Here is a 24138-nt window from a genome sequence, read left to right on the forward strand (position 1 = left end):
GAAGTCGCCCTTCGCGGTGTATAACGAGGCGCGTGCACTTATGGTGGGATCATAGTCGCCTTATCTCTATGCTCTGTGATTGCCTTCCTTCCTCGGGGCTCTCACGCACTCTCCATCCGGGAGCGCAATCGGGCTGCGCTATCGCTCTTTGGAGGCCTGCGCGCACCGGGTCGTTCTTTCGGGCTGCGTGTCGCAACACCGTATTTTTTTCCTCCCCCGCCCTATCTTCTATTCTGGCTGGTTGATATCTTTACGACGTGTTTGCCCTGTTTGTGTGGTCGTCTTTTACTTGTTTGACAGGCTGCTTCGTTCGAGCACGTGTGTCTAATCATTGACTGCGAGACGAGACAGTCAGTGGTCTTTCTTTTCTTTTCAGTTATCTTTTTCGGTTTTCGCGTTGACTTTTCGTCTTATCTACTTTTCACTCCGACTTCTTCATAAGAAGCAAGGATAGTTTTGAGCGTAGTTAATATTTTTACGGCAGTCAAGCGCGGACAGGTACGTTGGTCCTGCATGGTCGTGTTCACGCAACTTTTTGTTTTTGCTTTTCTTTCTGAAGTGGAAAACGAGCAAAATAGCGTAGCATTGCAACCAGTGTGGTATCCTGCTCTCTCTCTCTCTCTCACCGAAAGCGTGGTTGGAAAAGTCCTTGTGTGAGCTCCATCAGTTCTTTCAGTGATCTCACTTCGTGCACCGAGCCGCCTGTTCGTGCGACCTTGGGACTCAGTGTCACAGGTGCGCAACGAGCTATCCAAGAGAGATGGCGTGCTTCGCCCATGTTGTGCTGCTTGCTGTTCTCCGAGTGTTCACGGAGGCGGCCGGGCTCCGTTATTTAATTCCGAGTTTCGGCGTAGCCAGTTTTTTTCCATTGCCTCCGGCGCACGGACCTTGCCGACAGACAGCTGGCTCCTTCGGGCTCGGTTCCTGCGTCGGAGAGAGAGAGACCTCTCGCATTCCGCGAAGGGCAGGCGGGCAGCAGCCCGTGTACCTTTTGTCGTCGCCCGAAATGCGACTCTCCACTGCTCGTGGTATGCCTAGCCCCCCCCCCCCCCCCCCCCCCCCCCCGTTTTATTTTATTGCGCTCTTTTGTTTTTATTTATTTTTTCCCAACTTCGTTCCTTGCCGAGACGTACTCGCCCCAGATTTGCTCGCGGGTCCTCGTTTTGTTTTGTTTTATTTTTGCGCATTGGAGGTTTCTTGTGGAGAACTGGGGGGTACCGACGGCGGGCAGGGACCACGCATGCGGCGGAAAAGCGACCGTAACAGGAAGGCCCGGCCACAGCGAGCGAGCGAGCGAGCCTTTGCGCAAAACTAGCTGCCCGGCTGCGGCCATGGTTGGCGACCTGGCCCCCTTTTTCGACGTGGTACAGACGGGACTCGCGGAGAGCGTGCGGGTCGTAGTCGTCGGTGTCGTTACAGAATTTGCTGTTGCAGAATACCAAAAGTCGCTCCTTCCATCGGCACTGGGCGTGAGCGGTTTGCGCGTTTAATGTGACGATTCTCATGAAATTGCATCCCGCCTATAGTTTTGTCATTCTTTGTCGGCGGTTTCTAAGTGACACCCGGCGGCTCTCAGTGGGCTTTGAGCCAGCGAAAAGCGAAAGCGGGTCACAGCAGCGCCGCTTGAGCCGCTGACGAAGAATGCAAAGTAAAAGGTGGGATAGAATAGAATCACAATAGAAAAGTCCTATTAAACCAACCCTGGTAACTGATTCGTGGCAACAAGTTTTCTTGTTTGACTCACCATTCCGAACTTTAGTCCATCTAATTTGATGTGGTTCGGTACGACCGGGAGCGTACTGAATTCATTTAGCGATTACTCAGCAAGTTTAGTCGTGATATTTATTTAGTTCATTTTAAATTGCTTTTTTTTTTAATAAGCGTAGGTGTCCTTTCAGAGTTCCACGCTGAACTATGGAGGCTTGTAGGCTTCAGTCAAGTCGCTTCTTTCTCAAGTGACTGTTACCCGCAGACTGATGGAAATAAGTTATTATTGTACGGCACCGCTGTGCGAAAGTGCCACCGAGGAGTTCCGCCACTCCTATGAGAGCGCCCTCACCGACAACCTGAAAAGAGACAGTATCGATCGATATGCTATTTACGCCGTTGAGTGTGATCGGGAGTCGTCGCATTGACCGAATTTCGCGGCGGGAACCGCGGCTCGCGGTTTACATTTCCGTTCCCAGTTTTTCCCTTTGCTTCATTACATTGCAAGTGGGCTGTATCCGCTTGTCGTACCTGTCGCCTCGCTGCGGACTGTGACTCGTGGATCACGTCCTTTCTCTTTTCTTTCGCTGCAAAAAGAAAGTTTTGCACTGCATGATTGCATTCTACTTCTTGCCTAACCACTGAGCTCAGTATTTTTTGTCCTGCACCACTGACAGAACAATCAACGGTTTCACATGCAGTGGCAGCTTGCTGCCCTTTGATTGTGATTACCATGATCTCTTTCTGAATTAAACTTTCGTTCGCGACTGGCAAACTGTTGAAGGGCGCCGATAGTGCCCTCAACGCAACGCGTGATACCCAAGGCGCGGGCGCAGCCCCGTTTACCCTGCCCTCTGTGCGGAAAGGTTATAGTGTGGTGGGGGGCGCCTGCGGTGCCTCGATGCCTTGTGTCGTGGATAGGGGTAAGGAGGCTGTTGGGCGGTTGGCGTTATTTATGGCTCCCGACCTCTATCTCGCAGTGTTGAGGCCGCAACCAAGGAAAGTGTGGCTGTTCGAGAATGCGTCACAGTCTAGGTTCGTCTTCTTGCTGTTCCTCCGGCACATCTCTCTCTCTCTCAAATGTCACCAGCTGATGAATCGCAGTTCGTTGTCGTGGAGGCGAACTTCGCACTTGCGTGCACGTACCGGACCGAACGGTACCGCTTCTTCGATGCACGGTGGCCCGGAATGGCGGCCGGAATCGTCGCTTTTCCTCCGGTCGGCCGCCCGCCCGCTCGCACCATCCGCCCGCGGCGCCGCCGTGCAACGAACCGGCTGCGCGATCATATCTGGCGACTCCGCCGATTGCGAGTAATTCTTCCGCACGCGCGCGAATGCTTTTTTCCAAGCGTCTGTTCCTTCGTTTGGTTCAGCCTACGACGATTTCTCTCCTAGCCTTTCCTCGTGGAACCAGCTGACTTTGTGCGCAGCAGACGCATTGCCCTTCTCAAAGGTTCCCAGGGCAGCGGGTCTCGTTCCAGCACCATTAGAGTGGCTGTTGTTGCATTCCCAGCGCAATAAGACCTGGGACGGTGAGAGAGGGAAAAAAATCGTTCGGCGCTCTACGGCGATGGTTGTGGGAACCCCTTTTGAAGGCCCGCTCTTATTGGGTTCGTTCGTCGCGTAGCCGCTGACGGCGTCATTTTGGGTCCCGGGATCTCGACAGCTTGACACTTGTGCTGGGGCGCGGTTAGCGTTGCGAACAAAGAGGTTACGAACGGGAGGCGCGGTATATGTCACGCGAAGCTAACTGCGCCCTCGGGCACTCAGATCTCAGTCACGCTTAGCGGTTTGGGTGGGGGAGGGGAAGCATTGGTTCTGATGAAATGACAGGCGCAGTAACTGTCTCACTTCTCAGTGGGCACCTCAATCGCGCCGTAGGGAAGGGAGGAAGATGGGACTGAAAGAAGAAAGAGAGAAAGAGGTGCCGTAGTGGAGGTCTCCGCAATAATAAAACACGGAACTGCTGCGCGAGGTCCTGCGCCTGATCGCACTTCCCCGCTCGGTGGTTCCAAGAGAGGCCGCCAGGAGCGCTGCGGCTTTCAGTGGTGTACTACGCTGGACGCTAAGCCCGACGCAAAATTCCGAAAGTGGAGTTCACACAGCCCCTGCGTCTGTGAAACTTCATTCCTCACGATTTCGACTGTTTTATAAGAGATCCAGGAATGCTGAACCGTTGCAGAGCCCTGCAGCAGCGAACCGGATAGCTGGGGAGCGCATGAAGTGGTGTTGTGGGCCACGTCGTTGTTGTACAGCGCTGGATACGCACTGCACATTTCCCACGTGCGCTGTGAACGAGCCTTCGTCATTGGCGCGCCATGCTTCTTGAAGGCGGGGCTGGTTTTGAGAAAAAGAAATGACGTAGTAGCTGTGTCACATACCTCTGTGGACACCCGAGCCGCGCCATGAGGGAAAAAGGAGGGAGTGGAAGAAGAAAGGAAGAAATAGAGCTGTGACAAAAAAAGGGGCGAGGCTTCTGTCGTTCTCTCGTCTCCTATGTTTGTTCCTCGCGCTCTGCCAAGGCGTGCACCGCGACGTTGCCTTTGTTCGTTATCGCGAGGCTGTGCGTGGCCTGCCACCGTCTCCCGGCATGGCTATCTCACGCACGTTTTTAACCCTCCACATGTGCCAACCGCGTGTGACGTCTACGGCGCTGGTCCGTAGTCTCTCGGCGGGTGCAGCGTCGGGCCCACGGTTTCCATAACAGGTTTTGCTCGCATCGCGCGCTTCCCAGGGAGCGCGAGCGGCCTTCCGCCGCTTCCTTCTCGGGCGTCTCGCTCGCACCGCTGCTGGGAGTCGCGTTTCAGATCGACAGCTCGCCCGGCGATCGGAGACGCCGTCGCGGAACGCGTGGTATTGTTGATGCCGCGTGTCCCAAGGTTATTTGAGGTGCAGCGCGGTCTTACTGGCGGCATCCGTCCCCCCTTTTTAATGTTTTGAGTGGAGCGTGCGTGGGAAGAAGCACCGCGAGACAGCGTCACGTGAGTGCGTGCGTGTGAACGGCGAACTTTGAGGCAGCGAGCAGTTTTACCTTGCAAACCCTGCGGACCTTATAAGGGCGTACTGGGGAAGTGTTCACTTCGATTATGCAGATTTGTTGGAGCCCCCCGCCCCGAAACGCGGAGATGACGGAGGTATGGCGCCAGCTTGCCCGTCTTTGGTGTTGCGTCATCTGGGCTGAAACTGCACTTGCCATTGCATCGTCAATTGCAGTGCAAGAGACAACTCTCGTTTGGACGTTTCCACTTCGTGGATATTTTCAGAGGCAGTTCGGGCTAGTGTGTTCAATGATTAACAAGATGCAGTGCAGAAGTAATGACACGCGCTGACTACTCCGCAACCGGCCCGGCTTCGACAGTTCCATCCGCACCGGGAATCGACAACGAGTGATGTGTAGCGTGAGCAGCAAAAAAATGTTAACGTCTATTTGTCTGTCAAAAGCGGTGACGCGAAACTTGTCAAGCTGCTTGTCAGAGCGTGGTGGAGGCGCTAGCAGGCGAGTTGCTTTTTGCGTCGGAAATTTTCCGAACCCGCGTTACAGTGAACTAAGAAGCGACAGCGTAGCGGGCGGGGATCTCTGTGGGTCCCCGGCGGATCCCAGAGTCCACGCTACACCACCATTCACTTCAAAATAGACGTTCATAGCGTGCTGGAGACGTATTAGCGGAGACATATACGGGAGGCGTCCGGTAAACCGGCATACGTCTCCGGTACGCTGTAAACGCGTAATAGATGCAAACCATTCTTTTCGGCAATGACGTCACCAGTTTGCATCGAAGGTTTTGAATTAGAAGTCCAATTTTCTCGCCCATAAATGCGCCTTTTGCTGCCGGCCAAGCGTCAGCATAGCTAGAGAGACTTTTTTTTTGCTCAGAACCGCTCATCAAGATCACGGGCAGCGTCCCGCGATTTGCGAGGCCACCCGCGTGCACTCGTCCAGCAGGTCGGCGTCGCGAATGTGCCCGAGGAGGAGCCATGCGACGCTGACTGCCTCAGCGTGAAGCGTCCTGCTGATTCTCATGCTGACCTCGTGCGGACAAAGCGGCTTTTGCTTGAGTTTGGCCACCCACGGTCGGTTAATTTGGTGAAGTCCGCAAGGAACGACCGTGGTCCACGACCGCTAGATTTTTTTTTTTTTTTTATGCGAAAACATTATATGCCTCGGGCGAAGAAAAATCCTTCACCGGGAGTTGTCTGAAGAATGTGTCCGCAGAAAGTGGCACCTCTCTCGTGACCGCATTCGAAATAAAATTCGCCGGCTTTGGAGTTCGAACCCGGACCCTCTCTGCGTGCCAGGCGGGCACGCAACGCTTATGCCACGATGGGTTTGTTCAAGCGGGTTGGAGGGGAGCGAAGTTTACGTGTTGTGGTGTGTACGACGACGAAGTGTGTTGGCGATGTGTACTGATGTATTAGACACGATGGCTTGCAAAAAAGAAAAGTTGCTGACGTCATCCAAGGGTCACGTGATTAATAAGTGTCACGTGACGATTACTTGCAAAAAAAGCTGACGTTCAAATGCAAATGATTTCGCATTTCTGCACTGCAGCAGACTGCAGTGCTCTACAAGTTAGTGAAGGCAATGGGCATCTTTCCGAGCTTTCATCGTTCACCGAAGCGCGAGGGCCTCGCGAGCACGACCTTTTAGTAACTAGTTTCAATACAACGCCGCGTTGTGGGTGTGGTCATTTTAGTGCCAGATTCGTGCATCGATTTGGCCATAGGTTGTGAACGCTGGCGGAACTTGTCAAGTTGTAGTAGTATGTTACTGGCGTTGCGGTGACTTTGGCTGTAATGCGTCAGACAGGGGAGGGGGGAGTATCTATAGCTACTGGTTACTATGAAATGTTGAAGGCTGAACTTCGCAGTGAGGAAATCAAACCCCCTGCTGAAGCTGCTCACTTTCTGCTTGCAAAGAGTGCCGGCAAGCTGCGCCTAGCAAGGCGTCAGATTCCTTGACGGAGATTCCGTGCCCGTCGAGGATATTGTGCAAGTCATGTTGACGAATGCAGCTGCACAGGTTCCTCATTTCGCATCTGTGGCGCCATCCGTGGTGAAGCAAGGACGTCGCTTCCGCAACGGCAAATGCGAAGGAAGGTCGTATTGCTCTGAAGACTGGCGTACGACCGTGGCGTACGACAGACACTGGCAAGGAGAAACTTGGCGTCTCTCAGTCGCGAACTGTTTGGTTTGCCGCGGGCCGACCAGGCCCAAAAATCGTTCGCTGCTGAGTGACGATCCTGATCGTGGGAGACAAGAGTGCTGACGGCTCACCCCGGTGACCTCTTCAGGTCGGTGGAAGGGACAAATCAGCCGTGACCACCCCCGCTTTGTCGGCTGCTCAGGGCGCACGCGGGCAATGGGTTGGCGCCGCCGTCTCTCGCTCTCCTCTGCTAGTCCCCAGGAGCGCAGTTCGGCGCCACAGCCGCATTCAGCATCGCCGGCGAAGGGGATTAGAGCCTTTGTCCACGCCGTCGCCAGAAGCCGCCTTCAGGCCAGCGTTTCCTTGCGTCTTCTCTTAAAAACGGCGCCTTTGATCAGCGTAGCCCGATGGCGCCAGCACGGCTCGCCGTTCTCCGCTGGCTGGGCCCCCCGATCACAACAACATGCAGTTTGGGAAAGTTTTTCACGTTTCATGAAGCGGCATTCATTGATTAATGTTTTGGGTGCACCAATTGTGAAACAGCCTTCTGGACGTAAAACGGAAAGAGGCAACGTTCTAGATTTCCGCTCTAAAGACTCTATAGGGAGAGTAAAATTTAGGCTTCGGTCTCTCCCCAAGTCGTTGACAAACGACATGAGACACCTGAGGAGCCGTAGCCGCGGGACAAAAGATCGCGCTACACGACTCTTCAGCGCTGCTCTCCGTAGATCTCACGCGGCACTCTCAAGCGATCGCCGCAAACATGTGGCGTGCTCCGCGTCGACGAAGGGGGCAACGCCCGTGCTTCCTAAGCCTACTACGAACCACGAGGCGTGGGTGGCCGCGCCGGATTTTCATCTAAGCCGTGATGTGTCTGGTTCAATTTGCATGCGGCCCTTTAATGCCCCTCCCCCTGCCCTTTCTTTTGCAGGGAGGGGGGGAGGGCGTCGTCTTTTGCCACGACCCCTTCTCTGTTGAGCCTGCGTGTACGCAGGCGCCTCAGACTTCGGCCATAGTTCGCCGTGGTCAGGCTTTGTTCTCCGAACTTTCCGCCCTCGAAGTGGTTGTTTGGGCCATGTGGTTGTAGTGGGATGGCAGCGTTGTTTCTCAGTAGCTGTCGAACAATTTCTAGGGTTGCATCTCTCAGCAGCGTAGCGTGCAGACCTAGATGCATGGTTACATGGTGAAAAAATTGGCGCTTCCATTTGTTCATCCATAATCATCATCGTCAGCCTGACTACGCCCATTGCTGGGCAGAGGCCTCTCCCATGTATCTCCAATTAACCGTGTCCTTTGCCAGTAGCGGCCACCGTATCCCCGCAAACTTATAAATCTCATTCGCCCACCTAATTTTCTGCCGCCCCCTGCTGCGCTTGCCTTCTCTTGGATTAAGGGCCAGCGGTTATCTTGCCTTCACATTACATGGCCTGCCCAAGCTTGATTCTTCCTCTTGATTTCGACTAGGATGTCACTAACCTGCGTTTGTTCCCTCACCCAATCCGCCCGCTTCCGATCTCTTCTTTTCATAGCTTGCTGCGTGTACCTTAACTTAAGCTGAACCCTCTTTGTTATCTCGGTAATACTGGTAAGTGTGAACTTTATATTCGGCTTGGCCCGTTGGCTGCAAGCGTCGATTTGGTTGCGGAAGTACGTATTTCTTGAAACGAACCTTCCTCAGAAGGTGCCCTTCAGAAATTCGCGAATATCTGGAGATTCTTCCACTGTAAGAAAACATTTTTTTAACGCGAAAGCGGTAATTCTCCTCTTCGACATAAAATTCGTCGGCATTGTAAGCCAAAAATTCCCGGAGAAGCAGACAAGGTGGACCTCCTGGGTCACGTGACCCTGTAGTGTCATTATAACCTGCCCACCGGATTGTGAGCAAACTGACCACTGTGGTAGGTAGCTGTTGATGATTGGCCTCGAGCAGCCTGAGTCGCACAAGGCCCACCGCTGGGAGCACCTGCCATCGCAGGGCACTGGCGCATCACTTAACCGCTGCAACACCGCGCCAGGAGTGGTGTGAATACTCCCAGGGATCTATGAATGTGAAGTCGAGAATGACCAATTCCGCGTATATGGGAATTAACCCATTAACGATTACGCGTCATACCCTGAAGGCGGAGCTACACTTCTTTTTTTTTTTTCAGTTTAGTTGTTATCGTTTCGGATATAGGTATAATATCCCGACTAGCGGTGCAGATATGATTCCACAGCCGAATGCACGTTTCCGAACTGACATTAACCAAGTGCGAAGTTCCCACTTCCCGGCATTCCCGCGGTTGAATAATCGCTCTTTACAGTACAGACATAGTTTCCCATATGTACAGTCTTTGCAAAAAGTTACCAGGCTGGACGGTTTGTTTCTCAGTCGTATATGGAAGCCATTATGCCAGCCATCGAGCTCTAAATCTCTGTATGGTAAGGTGAACCCCTGTCCTCACCTTCAAAGAACTTTTCGTTCTTTAGGGGAGGCGTGAGGGCTCTACTATACGAATGAGAAGCAGACCGTGCAGCCTGGTTAGTTTTGGCGAATTCTGTTCCTGTAGAGAACGCTGGCGGCGCTGCACTTCGTCCACCTGAGGCGTGCCGAGAAATTTCTCATTGCCTTGGCTAGCGTTGTAAAAAAAAAAAAAAAAAATGGATTGTGTAGTAACAATACAACTTTTATCGAAGCAAATCCTAAATGGAATGCTTTGCTCATTTCCATACGACCGTAATACCGAACATTCACTCATATTATATTTCCCGAAAGGCACGGGTTCGATCCCGGCCGCGGCGGTCGAATTTCGATGGAGGCGAAATTCTAGAGGTCCGTGCACTGTGCAATGTCAATGCACGTTAAAGAACCCCAAGGGGTCGAAATTTCCGGAGCCCTCCACTACGGCGTCCCTTATAGCCCGAGTCGATCGCTTTGGGACGTTAAACCCCATAACCAAACCTAAACCAAACTCAGATTTGTTGAATGACTAGAAAACGCTATATTAATCGAATTTTATCCGCGTACGGTGAAGAGCATTGTGGCGCAGCCTTGATTCCGCTGCAGAATCCAATTTTTCGGCCGAACACTAAGAAACTCGCACCGACGATGGTGCCTCATTTCCCTCTCTAGATCATAAAAAAAAAAAAAAAAAAACTCCATGCTTGCAGCATAGCCTCCTTTGTACTCTTTAGGATGCCATGCTTACCGATATTTCATCGCCTCAAGTCCCTTTTGCTGTCTGTTCTAACGCTGGTTGAGGTCTGCTTGAACAGGTGCAGCTTAGACGCTCGTTTTTTTGACAATGACTGCGTCGAGCTCATCGTTCGTTGACTAAGTACCGTTCTCGGGACGCTGCTAGCTTAGAAATATGCTGCCTCCGCGAGGCTGTACAAAACGCTCGCCGCAGAGGAGAGAATACTGCGATCCTTTGCACAATCCGGCGGCCTTGGATTCTTCGTGGCTACCGCAGAAGGCCCCTTGTGGTATTGCTAAACTTCGCAGTAATTCTAATCCCCGCATTAGCAGCGTGCGTTGTTTATTTAAGTGCCTGTTGTAGACCACAAAATTCGGGGTCAGCGGTGCAGCGGACAAATATTTAGCTCGAAATTAACTAAGAATTTTCGCACATAGCCCAAGCACCAACTTGTTCATCTGTGCGTGCTCTAGACGGCAGCATAGATGCATTTTTCGCGATGCTTTTCTGTCTAGAGTCACTGTGATTGTCTATTTTTGTTTTGGTGAAGAGTAAGGAACTTTTTTTTTTTCTTCTGTGCTGGCAACATCAGGCGGTGACAGTCGTGGGAAATTCCCAGGTCTGCGAAGCTTGAAGAAGGATCTCGGTATTCCGGCAACTGCACCTTTGTGTAGCACGTTATACATTTGCGCACCTTGCGGACGAAGCCCGAATGTCGGACCCACTGCTCAGCTTTGCCGCGTGCTGGCTCGCAAGCGACGTAGGGTGAGTTGTAGCCGGCATTACATTCGCATGGAGCCATTGACGCCCTTAGGCTTAGCATGTGGTCGCGCTCTTCCCTGTGAAAGCTCGCCTTCGAAATTAGTGAGTTGAACTCCGCCTCGAAAGATTTGGTTTGGTTTATGGGGTTTAACGTCCCAAAGCGACTAAGGCTATGAGAGAAGCCGTAGTGGAGGGCTCCGGAAATTTCGACCACCTGGGGTTCTTTAACGTGCACTGACATCGCACAGTACACGGGCCTCTAGAATTTCTCCTAGAGGCCCGTGTACTGTGCCCGCGACTATTTTCCTGCAGCTGAAAACTGGCGGTTTTAATCGCTCTCTGTCAACCTTTAAATCCACGCTGGGCGAAGCCTGGAAACTATCTGTTTTCGTCAGTAGGCCGATACGTTTCGTATAATCGCACAAGAACGCGTGAGCACTTGGTTATTTTCCATTTGGAAGAAACGCGCTTTGTAGTCATGATTTCGGGCATGAAGAAAATGGAGGAATACGGGGCTGTCTTGTGAGCGGCGTCATATTTAGCGAGCGCCCTCGAGCGCTGTTTCTTTCCTTTGCGGCTTTATTTTTCTTTTTTTTCATTCCGAGCCGTCGGCGCTCCCTGCGCGGTCGTCCGCAGTCGTCACCTCCGCCTTACGTCACGGCACGTGCTCTTGTTCGTTGCCGCTGTGTATGCGGGTCGGTCGGTACCGACGGTGGGAGGCTAGCGCCGAGCCGGCGCCAGCAGCCTCGTGTGCTGTACTCGCTCGCACCGACTGGGAGCTTTCCGCGGAACGATCCGCCGCCGGCGACTGGCGTGTAAAAAGAAAAAAAAAAAACGAACAGTTCTCGAGACGGGAAATCAGGCGGCAGCAACAACAGCCATGAAAGGATGGGTTGCTTGCTGCTGCCGCAGGATCTTTTCAAGATGGCTGTAGGGGGGCCGCTCCTTTCTTCTATCCATCCGAGCGGGCGGCCCCCCTTATAGCAGCTCGCCCGGTATTCGATCACTACTCTAGCAGCGTAGCTGCTATGTGGACGCCGCCTCTGGTCGGACGAGGGAGGCGACGTTGGCGTTTAGGTGGCTTCCTCTCCCCGGGAGTTTATTATTTATTTTCGTTTTTACCCCTCGCGACTGGCTCTCGCTTCTTTGTTTCATTCTTTTTGCCGCGTTCGTTCGCTCGGCCCGTTTCTTTCTCCCACACTCTGTCGTTCGCTCGCTCGCGCTGGTTTGCACCGCTTCTCTCCCTCCTTCCTTCGCTCGCTCGTTCGTGCGCTTTCTCTCTATCCCCTCTTGGTTGGTGGCTGGCTGCTCGGCGAAACGGTGCGTCGGCGTCGTGCGCTTTGGAATGCGCCGTGAAACGAACGAGCGGCGAGGTGCGTAGAAGGCAGCGCGGGTCGTCTTCGGCGGCGGCGCCAGTGATTTCCTTCCTGGCGACCCGTGCTGCGCTGCCTGCCGCCGCCACTGCTGTGCCTCGTTCGCCTGCCCGGTCGTGTGTGCGTGCGCGACTCTCGCTGGGTGTACCGCCTGCTGCCATCGTCCCCGTGTGACTGGCGCCGTCGTTCGGGTCATCATCATGTCGGCTCGCCTGTTGTGACGCGTGGCCGTGTGTGTGCGCGCTCCGGCCGTCATGGCGGCTGCTCCTGTGGGGCTTCGTTTCGGCGGGGGAAGGCACGTTCTTTGTGGTTATTCATTCCCTCCCTTCCCCATCTTATCTCCCCCTTCCATCCTGCTTTCTCTCTTCCCCTCACGACTCGCTCGTTCTCTGCCTCCTCTCTTGTGCTCTACCCTCCCCGAAGATCTTTTCCTCCTTCACCTTTTTTTTCTTTCTCGGTCTAGAAAGACAGCGTGAGATGCTTATTTGTTATTGCTTTTGTGTTATTCTCTCACTCGATTTGCGGCGGCTGCCATTCGAAGGATGGCGGCCCGAAGAAAAACTGGCTCGTCACGCTTCTTCTCGACACCGCTAACTCCAGCCCTTGGGGTACGGTAAACTGGCTCGGGCGTGCTACCTTTCGAGGCGTGGGCCGTCGAATAGCTGGCCTTTCCTGTCGAGGTGGAAAAGCACCGAGGGGTCGCGTCGTGAGCTCGATAGTCGTCGGAAGTGACGTCGCGTTGCAAAAATAGCGGCGCTGGCGTTCAAATTGTGTGAGACTTGTGCGTGCGTTTTTGCGCTCATTTGTTTGCTGCTTGGTGTCGGTCAAAACGCAGTTCGGACCCTCCTTCGCTGAACCATGAGGTGACTGTGGGGCGAAGCGCGTGAACAATAAATTGGGGCTCACTGATCGCATTAAATCGAGGCTTTTTTTGCCTTTCGGGCATTTCAGCCGTCGCAGCGGAACGTTGCATTATCATAATTATCTTGCATGCTTATCTCGGGCAGAGGATAAGCCGACGTTCATATGGAGTCTATAAAGTACGGCTAGCTAGAGAAATGCTTAAGAACAAGATGGGGAGGGTGCCGTTGTAGGTGACCTTGGCGATATCGCACGCATCGTGTTTGTTGCAGCGCTGGGGTGGATGTCGCACAAAGTGCTACAAAAATAAAAAAAGCACAGATTACCGTTGGGCGGCGCCAGCGACGGCAGATAAAAGACAAAGAAGCTTCCTTGCACCATGCAACCGTCGCTTTGTGTAAATCCCGATTCGGGCCTGATCGTGGGTCACTTTTGATACCTCTGCACCATTGCAGCATTCGATGTATGACACTGGTCTTGAATGATCAGTGGCGCTAAGGAAAGTCTGCGCTTCCTCACGCAGAGTGCCCGTCGCGAAGCTTCGCGAACTTTCTCGGACCCTTTCTTTGGGTGTGATGTATTGCCGAGGAGCAGTTGGAAAAATGATAGCGACTTTTTTTTTGTTTGTTTGTTTCCTGACTGGTTCGCAATCACTTGCCACTTTGTTTCTCGGTTTATACGGGACGTATCTGTTAATCTGGGCCCCGCTATCGGAGCGTCCTTTAAACGTGTAACCCGTGAGCTGCGCGACGATATGGCGTCGTCGTTGGGGTGTTGTCCCCTCGCGAAACCCGAGGCTGTTGCGTGGAGGAACGACGGCTGCCCGTGGCATGGCCGCCCGCTCTGCGCCGTAATGGGAGCGGCAGGCGTTCTCGCTTCGCGAATCGATCCGCCCCGTCCGAACGGAGCCTTGTGTCTCGAAATATGAAACGCCATCAAAATGGAAAAGGGGACCGTCTTGCTTCTGAAGTTCGTTTGGTTCTCACTGGGTACATCTTGAAAGCAGCACAAAGGCACGTAGAAGTGTGTTTCTGCATAGCTGTTACGTAATTGTTCCTGCTTAAGGAGGGCAGCGGGAAATGTAGTCGTCAAAGTGCTTACTGAGGTGGTACCAGCATGTAAAAACAGATGGGTGGCTAACCATGGCTTTCATCACTACCCACATGGTGCCCATGTATGCCCCATGTATGCCTCATGTATGCCTCATGTATCTAAGCCTCAATTCTCTTCTGCTTGTTCTGTCTATGCAGGTGGGAGCCTGAGACAATGGACAATATCCATAGTCTGGACCCACGAAAACAAGAATTGCTGGAAGCTCGATTTCTGGGGAGTCGGGTGAGTTGCTTTCCTTGGACCAGTGGCCACTTTGTGTGGCTACTAGGCTGAATTCACTTGTGAACACTCCTGTGCCTTATTCCTCGAGCGTGCAGCACAACATGGTTAACTGGTCAACCAGTATGTACAATTTTGCAAGACCATTTAACAACATAAAAACAAAAATCATAACTTATTAGAGATGAATGTAAAACTGGGAAATACTGTTTTGTTCATGAGCGGTGTTAATGTTCAATACTGGCCGCCTGATAATACTTTCTTTTTGCACTATTTTCTGTGAACTAAACAGTGCAAAACAAAGGAAGGGGAGCTGTGTTGCACTCTGCATCATTATTCTGTAGGAATGGCACAGCTCTGGAGGCTTTTCAGTGGCACTTGGTGCCATTCACAGCGGTACTAGCCTTTCTCGCAAAGTGTCGCTGCGGCAGAGCCTCGTGTTGTTTTTTTTTGTGTAATGGCACCCGGCTGTTTCCCCCAATGCAGCAACTGTGCAACAACCTGGGTCAGGGCGGCCCTTACCTGGGCCAGACATCGCAGTCCTCATCGGGGGGTGCCATGGCGGCAGGTGCTGGAGTGGGTGGGCCCCTGGGGGGCGTGCCGGCTTCCCAGCTGCTGGGCCACGTCTCTTCCTCGGGCAGCTCAAACAACACCAACCACAACCAGGACTCCAACATGAGCAATGCAAGCCTCGGATCGCAGCATTCTGACAAGGAACTCGAGGTGGGTGCTGGGACAGGATGTGCACGAAAAGAAGCACAGTGGCTGTGCCTCGGACTGTAGGGCCTTGTGGAAGGGAGCTTCTCCATCGTAACTTCCGTTTTCTTCAGCAACACTGCAACTTCAGAGTTATGTGATGTGGTACTTTTTGGGGCATTCTTGTGGCATGGTTGGCGCTGCTGTCTCGGCAACCACCAGAAATGTCTGGCCATGACTGTGCCTTTACTTCCTTCCTGATCTCAAGGCATCTTAGAAATGGCTTTCTGGCACCTATTAAGTCATGTTTCTGGGGATTTTCGAGCAGCTCACAGATTTTAATCTGCTGCTTCTTTGTCTGTCCAAGGCAAGTGTTGCAGCTGATAGCATTGGGAACAAGTTTGTAGAAACGCCAAGCCCAGGCAGGACATTCTGTCATTGTGTTTGCACCAACCAGATCCTGCACTGTAGCCAATCAAGCCAATGGCTCCAGGGCAGCAAATATATAGGTGATGTGATGAAGGTGGATACCCCTTACAGAGAGTTTTACAGGTGGATGCAAACAAGTCTGCCACTGAGCGTCCCTTGAGTAGGGTGTTGTGGTGGTGACTGATGTTAATGGCATCTCATTGCAGTGGCCAACGCAGACTTGGAAAGGACTGAGTTACTATCAGTCTTTCTCTAACCAATGCCACAAAATCGGCTTGCCATTTTGGTGATGAGGGAAACTGCATGAGTTTAGCTTGAGAAACATGCAGCAGCAATGAGACACGGCGTTTCTTTTGCCAGCATTTCACATGGAGCGTCCTTTTCCAACCGATTTGGCTAAATGTGCATTCCTGAGGTTTTCTTCAGCAACACTGCAACTTCAGAGTTATGTGATGTGGTACTTTTTGGGGCATTCTTGTGGCATGAATCACTATTAGTGACTGTAAAGGTAAAGCGGCACACTTTTCCCGTATTTGTAATGCCTTTTGTCAGGCTGTACAACTGAATCTTGATGTTAGTACCAGAGATGCTTCACAATGTCTGCTGCAGTGGCATAAAACTGTATCACTAACAGATGGTTTTTATATTGTCTTCCTTAGCCGCAGACCCCTGATAAGCACCATCGGACGCCTCCTCAGCCTGATCGGAAAAGGAAACGCCCGAAAGAAGATGCCGCATCTACTGCAGGTACTAGAAGCAATGATTTAAGCCTCATTTGTGCTGTGTTCCACATTACTTGTAGGATTGATAAGGAATTCTTTTTTTTAATTCTTTTTTTTTTAATTCTGTTTTTCAATGTGCTATTGCAGTGGTGTCAGACCCTACGGGCACCCACAGTGATACATATTGCCTGTAGCTTGGAATGCATTGTACAAAAGGGGTGTTGAGATCATGTCACATGATTAGCATGTGCTCTATTGCATGTTTACGTTTGGTTGTCAGGTAAATTTTGTTTTAAGGCGAAAGCCCTTTATGGCTCATACTCGCGGCCAAGGTCACGTCCGGTGTAATGCTGTCTTCCACGAATAACGCGGCAACCAATCAGGATAGGAGAAAACGAATGGTAGCATCAGATAGCACGGTAGCACGGTGTCCCTTTTTGATTTTGCCTTTTTTTTTTTTTTTTTCATTGTATTTCGTAATGAGCCACTCTCCTTGTTCTATCAGGATCAGAAAATACACCTTGAACTTAGCTGGTGTATTTTTTTGTTGCACCGCAAAAGAAAGACACAAGCTTGTAAAGTGAGCTGAAATGTGTTCTCAGCGAGCAGTGAGGTGTTCTTTCTATGGGCACGCATTAGGAGAATACAACTTTAGGCAGCTTGATGCAGTTGCTGAGTGAGTGAAGGCATGGAACAAAAAGGAAAACACAGGACAAGCGCCAGAGATTTGTGCATGTTCTGTGCTTGATTACCTCTTTGTGCATTTTTTTTTTTTTCCAAGCTGTTGTAAGCACATATTTTGGAAGTTTGTGAACGAACTCTGTGGAAGTAGAGTTTCAATAAGGACTGAGTGATGGAAGGCTTTGGAGTTGCTCTCTTGTTTGCGCAATTTGTTATAGCATTTGGACGCTCCCTTTTATTGTCGAAGGAAATGAATTTCAGACTTAACTTCTATTTGACCAAATGCAGCGGCCGTACCTCTACATCGTACTGAACCTACATTGAAGGGCTACACTGACGTTATTAAGCCCTCGCATATTTTACTAAAACTTTTGTGACAGTATTTGCAATTTCATGCTTTGGTCTGTCATGACGTCATACTTTGGCCAAACTCAGTTTTGCTTTTCTGGTTCTTGCTGTTTTATAATTGTTCAGTCATTATTTTGAAAAACTGTTCATCGAAACTTAGACAGGGAGGTTCAATGAATAAAATGATAGCCAACTCAAAATGTTAATAAATGCTCCTCGAGTTCTCTTTCTTAAAGGGACATCAACTACGGCAGGCTTGCTTTTTTTTTTTTTGTAAACAGCTGTGTCTTTCATGAGTGTTGACTTTCATTTTGGTAGCAAAATACGCTGTCATTGTTGGGATATTGTGTAAATTAGAATTTTTTTTCCTGCCACTCTGATTCAGACTTTTGACTTCGGTGATGACGCCTAGTTTTGTGGGTTTTCGTCGCTTAATTTCCATATTTAACTTTGTTTTTGCTTTCCTTTTGCTATAAAATTGCACCCCCCAATGTAGTATCCTCTTTCGAGAGCCTTTAGGGATATTTTAAGTAAATAAATAAATAAACAGTACAAAATTACCTGATTTCAATCACTTAATGCTTCATTTTACATCAATCTTGTCGCGCGTGTATATGGAGATGGCCGTTGATAGCATCACTAGTCCTCTTTTGTTTATATAAGTTCCATCTTTTGTGTGTGTGTGTGTGTGTGTGTGTCTGAAAATAGCTATCTCGTATAGTGCAGAATGTGAAGATTCGGCATGCCCACTTTAGATATGCATATTTTACATTATAGTGATGGAAATATTACTGTCATTTCCTTAGACTTGGATCTCCTAAAATATAGACAGGTACAGTACACTAGCCTGTGGTGCACCATTTGACCCGGCTGTACAAATTCCTTCTGTGTGTCTTTTTGGTGAGAAAAGTAGCTTGTGCGATTATCTCTGACCAGTGCTGCTCATATTTGGCTAGGAACAGCCGCGTAAACTTGTTTTACCATTTGTTCATGCTGCTGTCGCCGAAATCAGACAGCAGTTGCTTTTACGTGGATAGTAGCAGCTGCTCTTGAGATGTAGGTTGCTGTAGTAGGTTCCGTTCTTTTTCAGTGAAAGGAACCCGAACAGCACCTGTTGACAACCCAAAGAAAATAAACGAGTACTTTAAGGTAAGTGGCCGGACATGCTTTGTCTTTTGCCTGTGTTGTGTAGCGCGTGTAATTTCCCGTGATGGATCGTTTTGAGGTGAAAAAGAATAAGTAGACAGGTGATAGGTGATAAATAGGTGATAGGCTCAAGTCAGTACACTCAAAGGAGTAAAGGCACTAAATTTTACCGAAATGCTTGTTAAAAGTTTTCTCTGCATATGTAAAAGGCATACTGGCAAGTAGCAAGGTCAAGCAAGGCCTAGGACATAATTTATTTCCAAACTGGGGTAAGCGTGAATGACCCAGATAAACTTTCAGAACCTGCAAGGGTTGTTAGCACAATGCGTGAAAAGAGGTTCAAATTTTACTGCATCGGCGGTGCGTGTGTGACCGACCATGTGGCTGTCGACAACATGGTGCAGCATGTGGAGGCTGCTCTGATCATGACTGGAAGCGGTACCAGTAATATAGCTTCTGACTCGCAGAAACTGAAACTGACTGAAATAATTTGAGGTGCATTGGCAAATAGTACATAACCTTCCATAGTTACTCCATATACAATGTTTAGTGTGAAAAAGTGCAACCCATAGGCTTGATGTCTATATAACAAGAACAGTACTTATTGTATGATTAAACAGGCAGCACTAGGCCTCCTCGCATCGATCACAGTTTGCAGGCATGCTAACAAAAGTATGCGCACGTTTAAAATCTGAGCGTAAGCACCACAGAATCGGGTCTTCTTGTAAATGCCAAGTCTGAACCCATGGTGTCATTTTTTGTTGCCTTTAACTCTTTCCTTACCGTGGAGAAAGTGATCTTTCTTTAGGTTTCAGTAGCTTTTTTTCCCACAGAATGCAATACATGAGAACAAAGCTAAATAAATGTGCTTTTTGGCTTATAAATATGAATAAGGAATTGCATGTTGAAGCAGCAATACACATTTATCGCCGAGAAAATGGGATTTTAAATCTTTCTGCCATTGGATTCACACTCAAGGTGTTAACACTAAAGAGCACTGTTTGCCACTGTTTTGAAGTGGATGCAGTGTAGCATAGCCTTTGGGATCGCCGAAAGCTGCAAAATTGAACCGTGATGGCAACGCCTTTGTTTTTTGTTTGTTTTTTGGTCCTTCGTAGCTCATAACAGCTTCGTTTTTGGTGAGAGTGGTCTTGTCTCTCTGTAATTAGAATGTGGTACTCTGTCGTACCCTGTCAGCATGAGCCACCTTCTATGTGTCCCCAATGTCCCTTTAAGCATCAATGTACATTCTTGATCTCAATACATATTGTATATTCCAGGATGGTGGAAGCGAAGTGTGCTTTCAAGTATGTTGCTAAACACAAGTTTCATCTGTGGTTTTGGTGGTGACAGTCGATTAATATGAATGGTATTTTAATCTCAGCTGTGTGTGCACTATAAATTCAGGAATGGAGTTTAAGAAGTCCAGTAGGTTAGCTGCGTTGCAGGTCTCGTTAACCTTTGTTTGTTTTACTTAGCTTGAAGCACAGAGGACAATCTTGCACAAACGACCACAATGTTGTGGATGATGAAAAAAAAAACCTCCTCCTCCTCCTCTCGAGGGTTTAGATCTGTAGTGACAGCTGGGCAGATTGTGCGCCAGTGATCTAGTTCAGTGTTCTCTCATTTGTGGAGACTGCACTGTACTATGAAAATTCATTGCAGATCATTCTCGTATTTGTTCTAAATAGTTTTGTGGCAAAGTTCTATAGCGCTTAATTTTGCGTAACTGATGCAGTTCTGCAGTAACATGATAGTGTGTACATCAGTGTAATTCTGTTGGCCTTCACATACTAGTTGACTGAAGACAGCTTTCTTTTTGTGTACATGTGTGTGTATGTTCCATTCCTTCATTCACTTGGCACATCCTTTCATGGAGACAGCAGGAAATGTTATTAAGGCACCTACTTTTCCAAACATGATGATGCGGGAACTTTCCACCAATGCTTGGTCTCCCTGCCAACTTTCTTGAGCAGTGTTCGGAAAAGTATCTGCCCAGAGAGTGTGTTGTCTCTCGGGAGGGAGTTTGATCGAGAGCTCTGGACTCGTTTTGTTTTCTTTCTCTTCTCTCCTTGCCTGGCTCTCAGAACCAGGGGCATAGCCCCAGCCGCTTTGGAGGGGCCAGGTCGCCCGTGCCTCAGGGCTACTGCCTGGTACGTGCCGTCTTGCCCGCCGTGTCACCACCTTTCCCACTTTCATGCTTGAATCTCTCATCTCTCCTCATCTCATGTGGCACGCCTCATCCTTTGACACTGGTTTTCCAGTTTGTTCGTTTTTGCATCGACTCACCACCATCATTGTACGCTGCTCAGCTGTCCTCATTTCTGGAGTGTAGAGACCACCGCCACAACTAACGCCCCGAGCTTGTCGTTCACCTGTCCAGTTTTGGTGAAGGCTGTTGGCTGCCTGAGGGCTCGTGTAGCTTGTGTCCTTTGCCTGCCCTCATCCTTCTTGGTTTCCCCGGTGGACTGTGGATTATACTAGCACGAGAGCATTGGCCACTGTTGAAAGCTTCAAAATTGCATATTGAAACCCTGCCACCATCATAAAACTGCCTCGCATAAAGTGAGGGTGAAGGTAAGGGTATTACAAACCGTCTTTTCGCTACTTTTCCACATGCCACAAGGCAGCATGTCAGCATATTTTCTAGGACCAGCCTGTCGTAGACACTGTCTCCTAGTGCATGCACCAAGCTTGTCTCAAGTACTAAGTGTGCAGACATGCTAGTCCTTTTCTCTGCTGATGTCCGAGCAAAGATTTCCAAAAAAGAAAAAGAGCATTACCTGTGCTGTCTTAAGACGTATTATTGGTGTTGGCATTGGGTGGCATTCCTTCTAAGTGTATGGATACTGACAGCTGGCCTCACATCGTGTTGCACGTTGAGTGCATAATGAATGATATCATGCTAAGCACCTCATGTTGTTGTAATGCCTCTGCTCCACCCTTGTGTGTCATCTTAGCTTCTTCTGTGCAGCTTGTAGTATCTCCTTTGTGAGTCTCGCATTGGTGCATTTCCTGAGGACAAAATTTCCTGCTTTGGTGTGTTCTGTTGTCACACACATTTTGTGGCCGCTTGCCTGGCAGTTGGCGGTTGACCTCACTCTGCCATTCTGTTCCAGGGTGGTAGTTCACTGGTGTCCCCGCTGACCTCTGCGCTGAACAGTGTTGACTATGTTGGGCTCATGGCACCGCCTCAGAGGCCTGCACAAACAATGACGCGGCAGGTCCAGACGGATCTCACCATCAACAAGATCAAAGAGCTGGAGAGCAAATCGGCCATGGACTTGGAAATGAGGGACAACAGGATAGATGAGCTCCAGAGGGTGAGTAGCTTCGGAACGACGAAGGCAGAAATTCTGTCTTCATCGCTTTCTTGTGCATTCAACCGTATCTTCAAAGGACTACTGAAGTAGGTACTGAACTGCAGGAACTACAGAACTCAGTGGAGATAACTGATTCCAGTATTTTGTGCCGTCACTTGCAATTGAGGCTACCCATGACCTCCAGGTGGTTTATCATGGGAGTCGAATATAGCACTCAGGATCCTAGACATCATGTGTAAACTGATGGTAGCTGGTCGTCGCCTTGAATTGCATGCATCGACCAGTAAATAATTTTGAAACTGCAAACTTCTCTCACATTTTTCTTATCGACAAAATTGATCTTGCTGTGCACTTTGTGTCTGCAGGGTAGTGAAGAGCTGCGACGACAAATTCAGGGACAGCAAAAACTAATACAGAAACAAGAGGAGCAGCTCCTCAAATGTATAGATGTTACAAAACAACTCCTTATAGAAAAGGTGAGTTCCTTGTATTTTTTTTTTTGGTCTTTTTTGTATCGTCTGGTGGTGTTTGCTGTGCAAGCTCATGGCTGTTTCTAATCTCTATTGGCTCCACTATTTTGTCAGTAGCCGTATTGCTATATTTGTTTGAATTATTGCATGCTTAGGAAATTGTTACGGAGTGTAGCGAGCAGTTATTTTGCCACTATACTTTATCTCGCAAGTAGTTGTGAGAGGCACGAGCTCTTTCATCCGATCAGGGCCAAGGAAGACAGCAAATTGTTCCTCAATTATTTGAGCGGTGTTGTGACTAGTTTTCAAAACAGTTATTGCAGCAGTTGAAAGGTAGCGCAGTACAGTGTTTTGAAAGTACAGTGAGTGTTTCATTCACTGGTTAAAGGTTTAAATTAGCAGAGATAGTCTGCACAAACAGAGTACTGCAGAGGCCTGCTGCAAAGTGGTGCTCTGCCATTTGTAAACATGGCATCTGCCAAGTTGGCCAAGTCTCCTGTGTACACCAGCTGGACACTGGTGCTTTATGCAGTGTGCACCGTTCGGATTAGCTCAGATCACCATAACCTTCACAGCACTGCAAACAACTTATGAGATCGAGTATAGCTGCTGTAGCTCTTTCCCCACCGACCATTGAGTGGTATTAACCTTGTAGAGCTTTGTACAGTGGCTGCTTGTAAAAGAAAAAGCCTTGCCTAATGCGTGATGCTGGAATGTTCTTGGTTTGTTTTTCAGTCTGCTATGGAAAAGAAGCAGTCAAGACAGAAATGTATGCAGAACAGGCTAAGGCTAGGCCAGTTCGTAACGCAGCGGCAAGGGGCATCATTTGTTGAAAATTGGGTAGATGGTTATGCTTTCAACGATCTTTTGAGGTGAGTATCGCTTTCTTTTTGTCTTTACTTTTTTTTCACCCAAAACACTGTGTTGAGCCTTTCTTGTATTGTTTGTCATCTTCAGCAGATACTGAGAGATAAGACTATTAAAAGCAGTTAACTCTGCCTTAAAATATACTTGGTTCCAACTGATGTCTAGCTGTTTTTAAGCTTTATTTGTGTGGGAAATGATTCTTGCTGCATACTTGTTGCAGCTTTTTGGTGATGAGCGGCAGTTTTTGCCCGCTGTGGTGGCTTACTCAGTGGTGCAATGTGCTGCTGAGCTTGAAGTCATGGATGTGACTCCTGGCAGTTGTGGCCATGTTTCTAAGATGACAGTTTGGAAAAATACGCCAAATAGATTCAAAGCCCTCGACTTCGACTTGCCTCATACCCTATATGTAGCTGTGGCATGCTAAAATACATTTCTCTGAAAACGCTACACTTTTGCCTGTGCATTGTGGAAGTAGCCCCCATGCCACTGTGATTATGGCAGCACATGCTGCAGGGGAAGTGGTGGCCTGTGGTAGAGCGTTGTTTGGTGGTGTGCACCCCTGCAGGAAACAGGAACAGATCACATCTGAGCGGGAGGAAATAGAGCGGCAGCGGAAGCTGCTGTGCAAGAAGAAGCCCACCACGGGGCAGCCCAAGGGCAAGGGGGCGGCGGCCAACAATGGGGCGAGCACAGCTTCGGCCTCGTTGGCAAACGGCGAGTTTGTGAAACCCGAGTCTCCCAAGGACCTGTCACTGCTGCGGCTCACCTGGTATGAGTACTACGAGCAGGAGGAGATCCTGAAGCTGCGCCAGGTGTCGCTGAAGAAGGAGGACACAGACCTGCAGCTTGAGCTGGAGAAGCTGGAACGCGAGCGGAACCTGCACATTCGAGAACTCAAGCGCATCCACAATGAGGACCAGTCCAGGTACGGGCAGTGCTGCCTCTGGGGCCTTGTATCCTGCTCGCGAGCGGCTGTTCATTGGCCTGCTTTGAAGAAGGGTTTTGGAATGTGATGTAGGCTGTAGTGTTTGCTTAGATCAAGTTGTGTATTGACTGTTTTGTTGGCCAGATGCAGATGACCACGATTTGTAGCTTGACCTCG

At 49.7% G+C, this 24138-nt stretch overlaps 1 protein-coding gene across 13 annotated transcripts in view; it reads left to right on the forward strand.

Annotated features, from left to right (window-relative positions):
* Nucleotides 1–24138, forward strand: part of Tlk (Tousled-like kinase) — a 116966-nt gene that overhangs the window by 80516 nt on the left and 12312 nt on the right. For 5 of the 13 annotated variants that reach the window (XM_089544854.1, XM_089544856.1, XM_089544855.1 and 2 more), the window contains 9 exons: nt 14273–14357; nt 14841–15077; nt 16139–16226; nt 18321–18379; nt 20464–20529; nt 21496–21699; nt 22065–22175; nt 22905–23041; nt 23602–23961. In XM_089544854.1, coding sequence (XP_089400980.1) covers nt 14289–14357; nt 14841–15077; nt 16139–16226; nt 18321–18379; nt 20464–20529; nt 21496–21699; nt 22065–22175; nt 22905–23041; nt 23602–23961 — 1331 coding nt within the window. In that variant the 5' untranslated portion in view covers nt 14273–14288. Of the gene's footprint in view, nt 1–3535; nt 4689–10019; nt 10792–11119; nt 12457–12526; nt 12770–12825; nt 14036–14272; nt 14358–14840; nt 15078–16138; nt 16227–18320; nt 18380–20463; nt 20530–21495; nt 21700–22064; nt 22176–22904; nt 23042–23601; nt 23962–24138 lie in introns of those variants that run through there. The other 8 variants (XM_089544857.1, XM_089544847.1, XM_089544848.1 and 5 more) reach the window with 8 other exon arrangements.

The sequence above is a fragment of the Amblyomma mixtum genome, chromosome 5 (assembly GCF_055824585.1).
Source record: "Amblyomma mixtum isolate Tamu chromosome 5, ASM5582458v1, whole genome shotgun sequence".
Lineage (NCBI taxonomy): Eukaryota > Metazoa > Arthropoda > Arachnida > Ixodida > Ixodidae > Amblyomma > Amblyomma mixtum.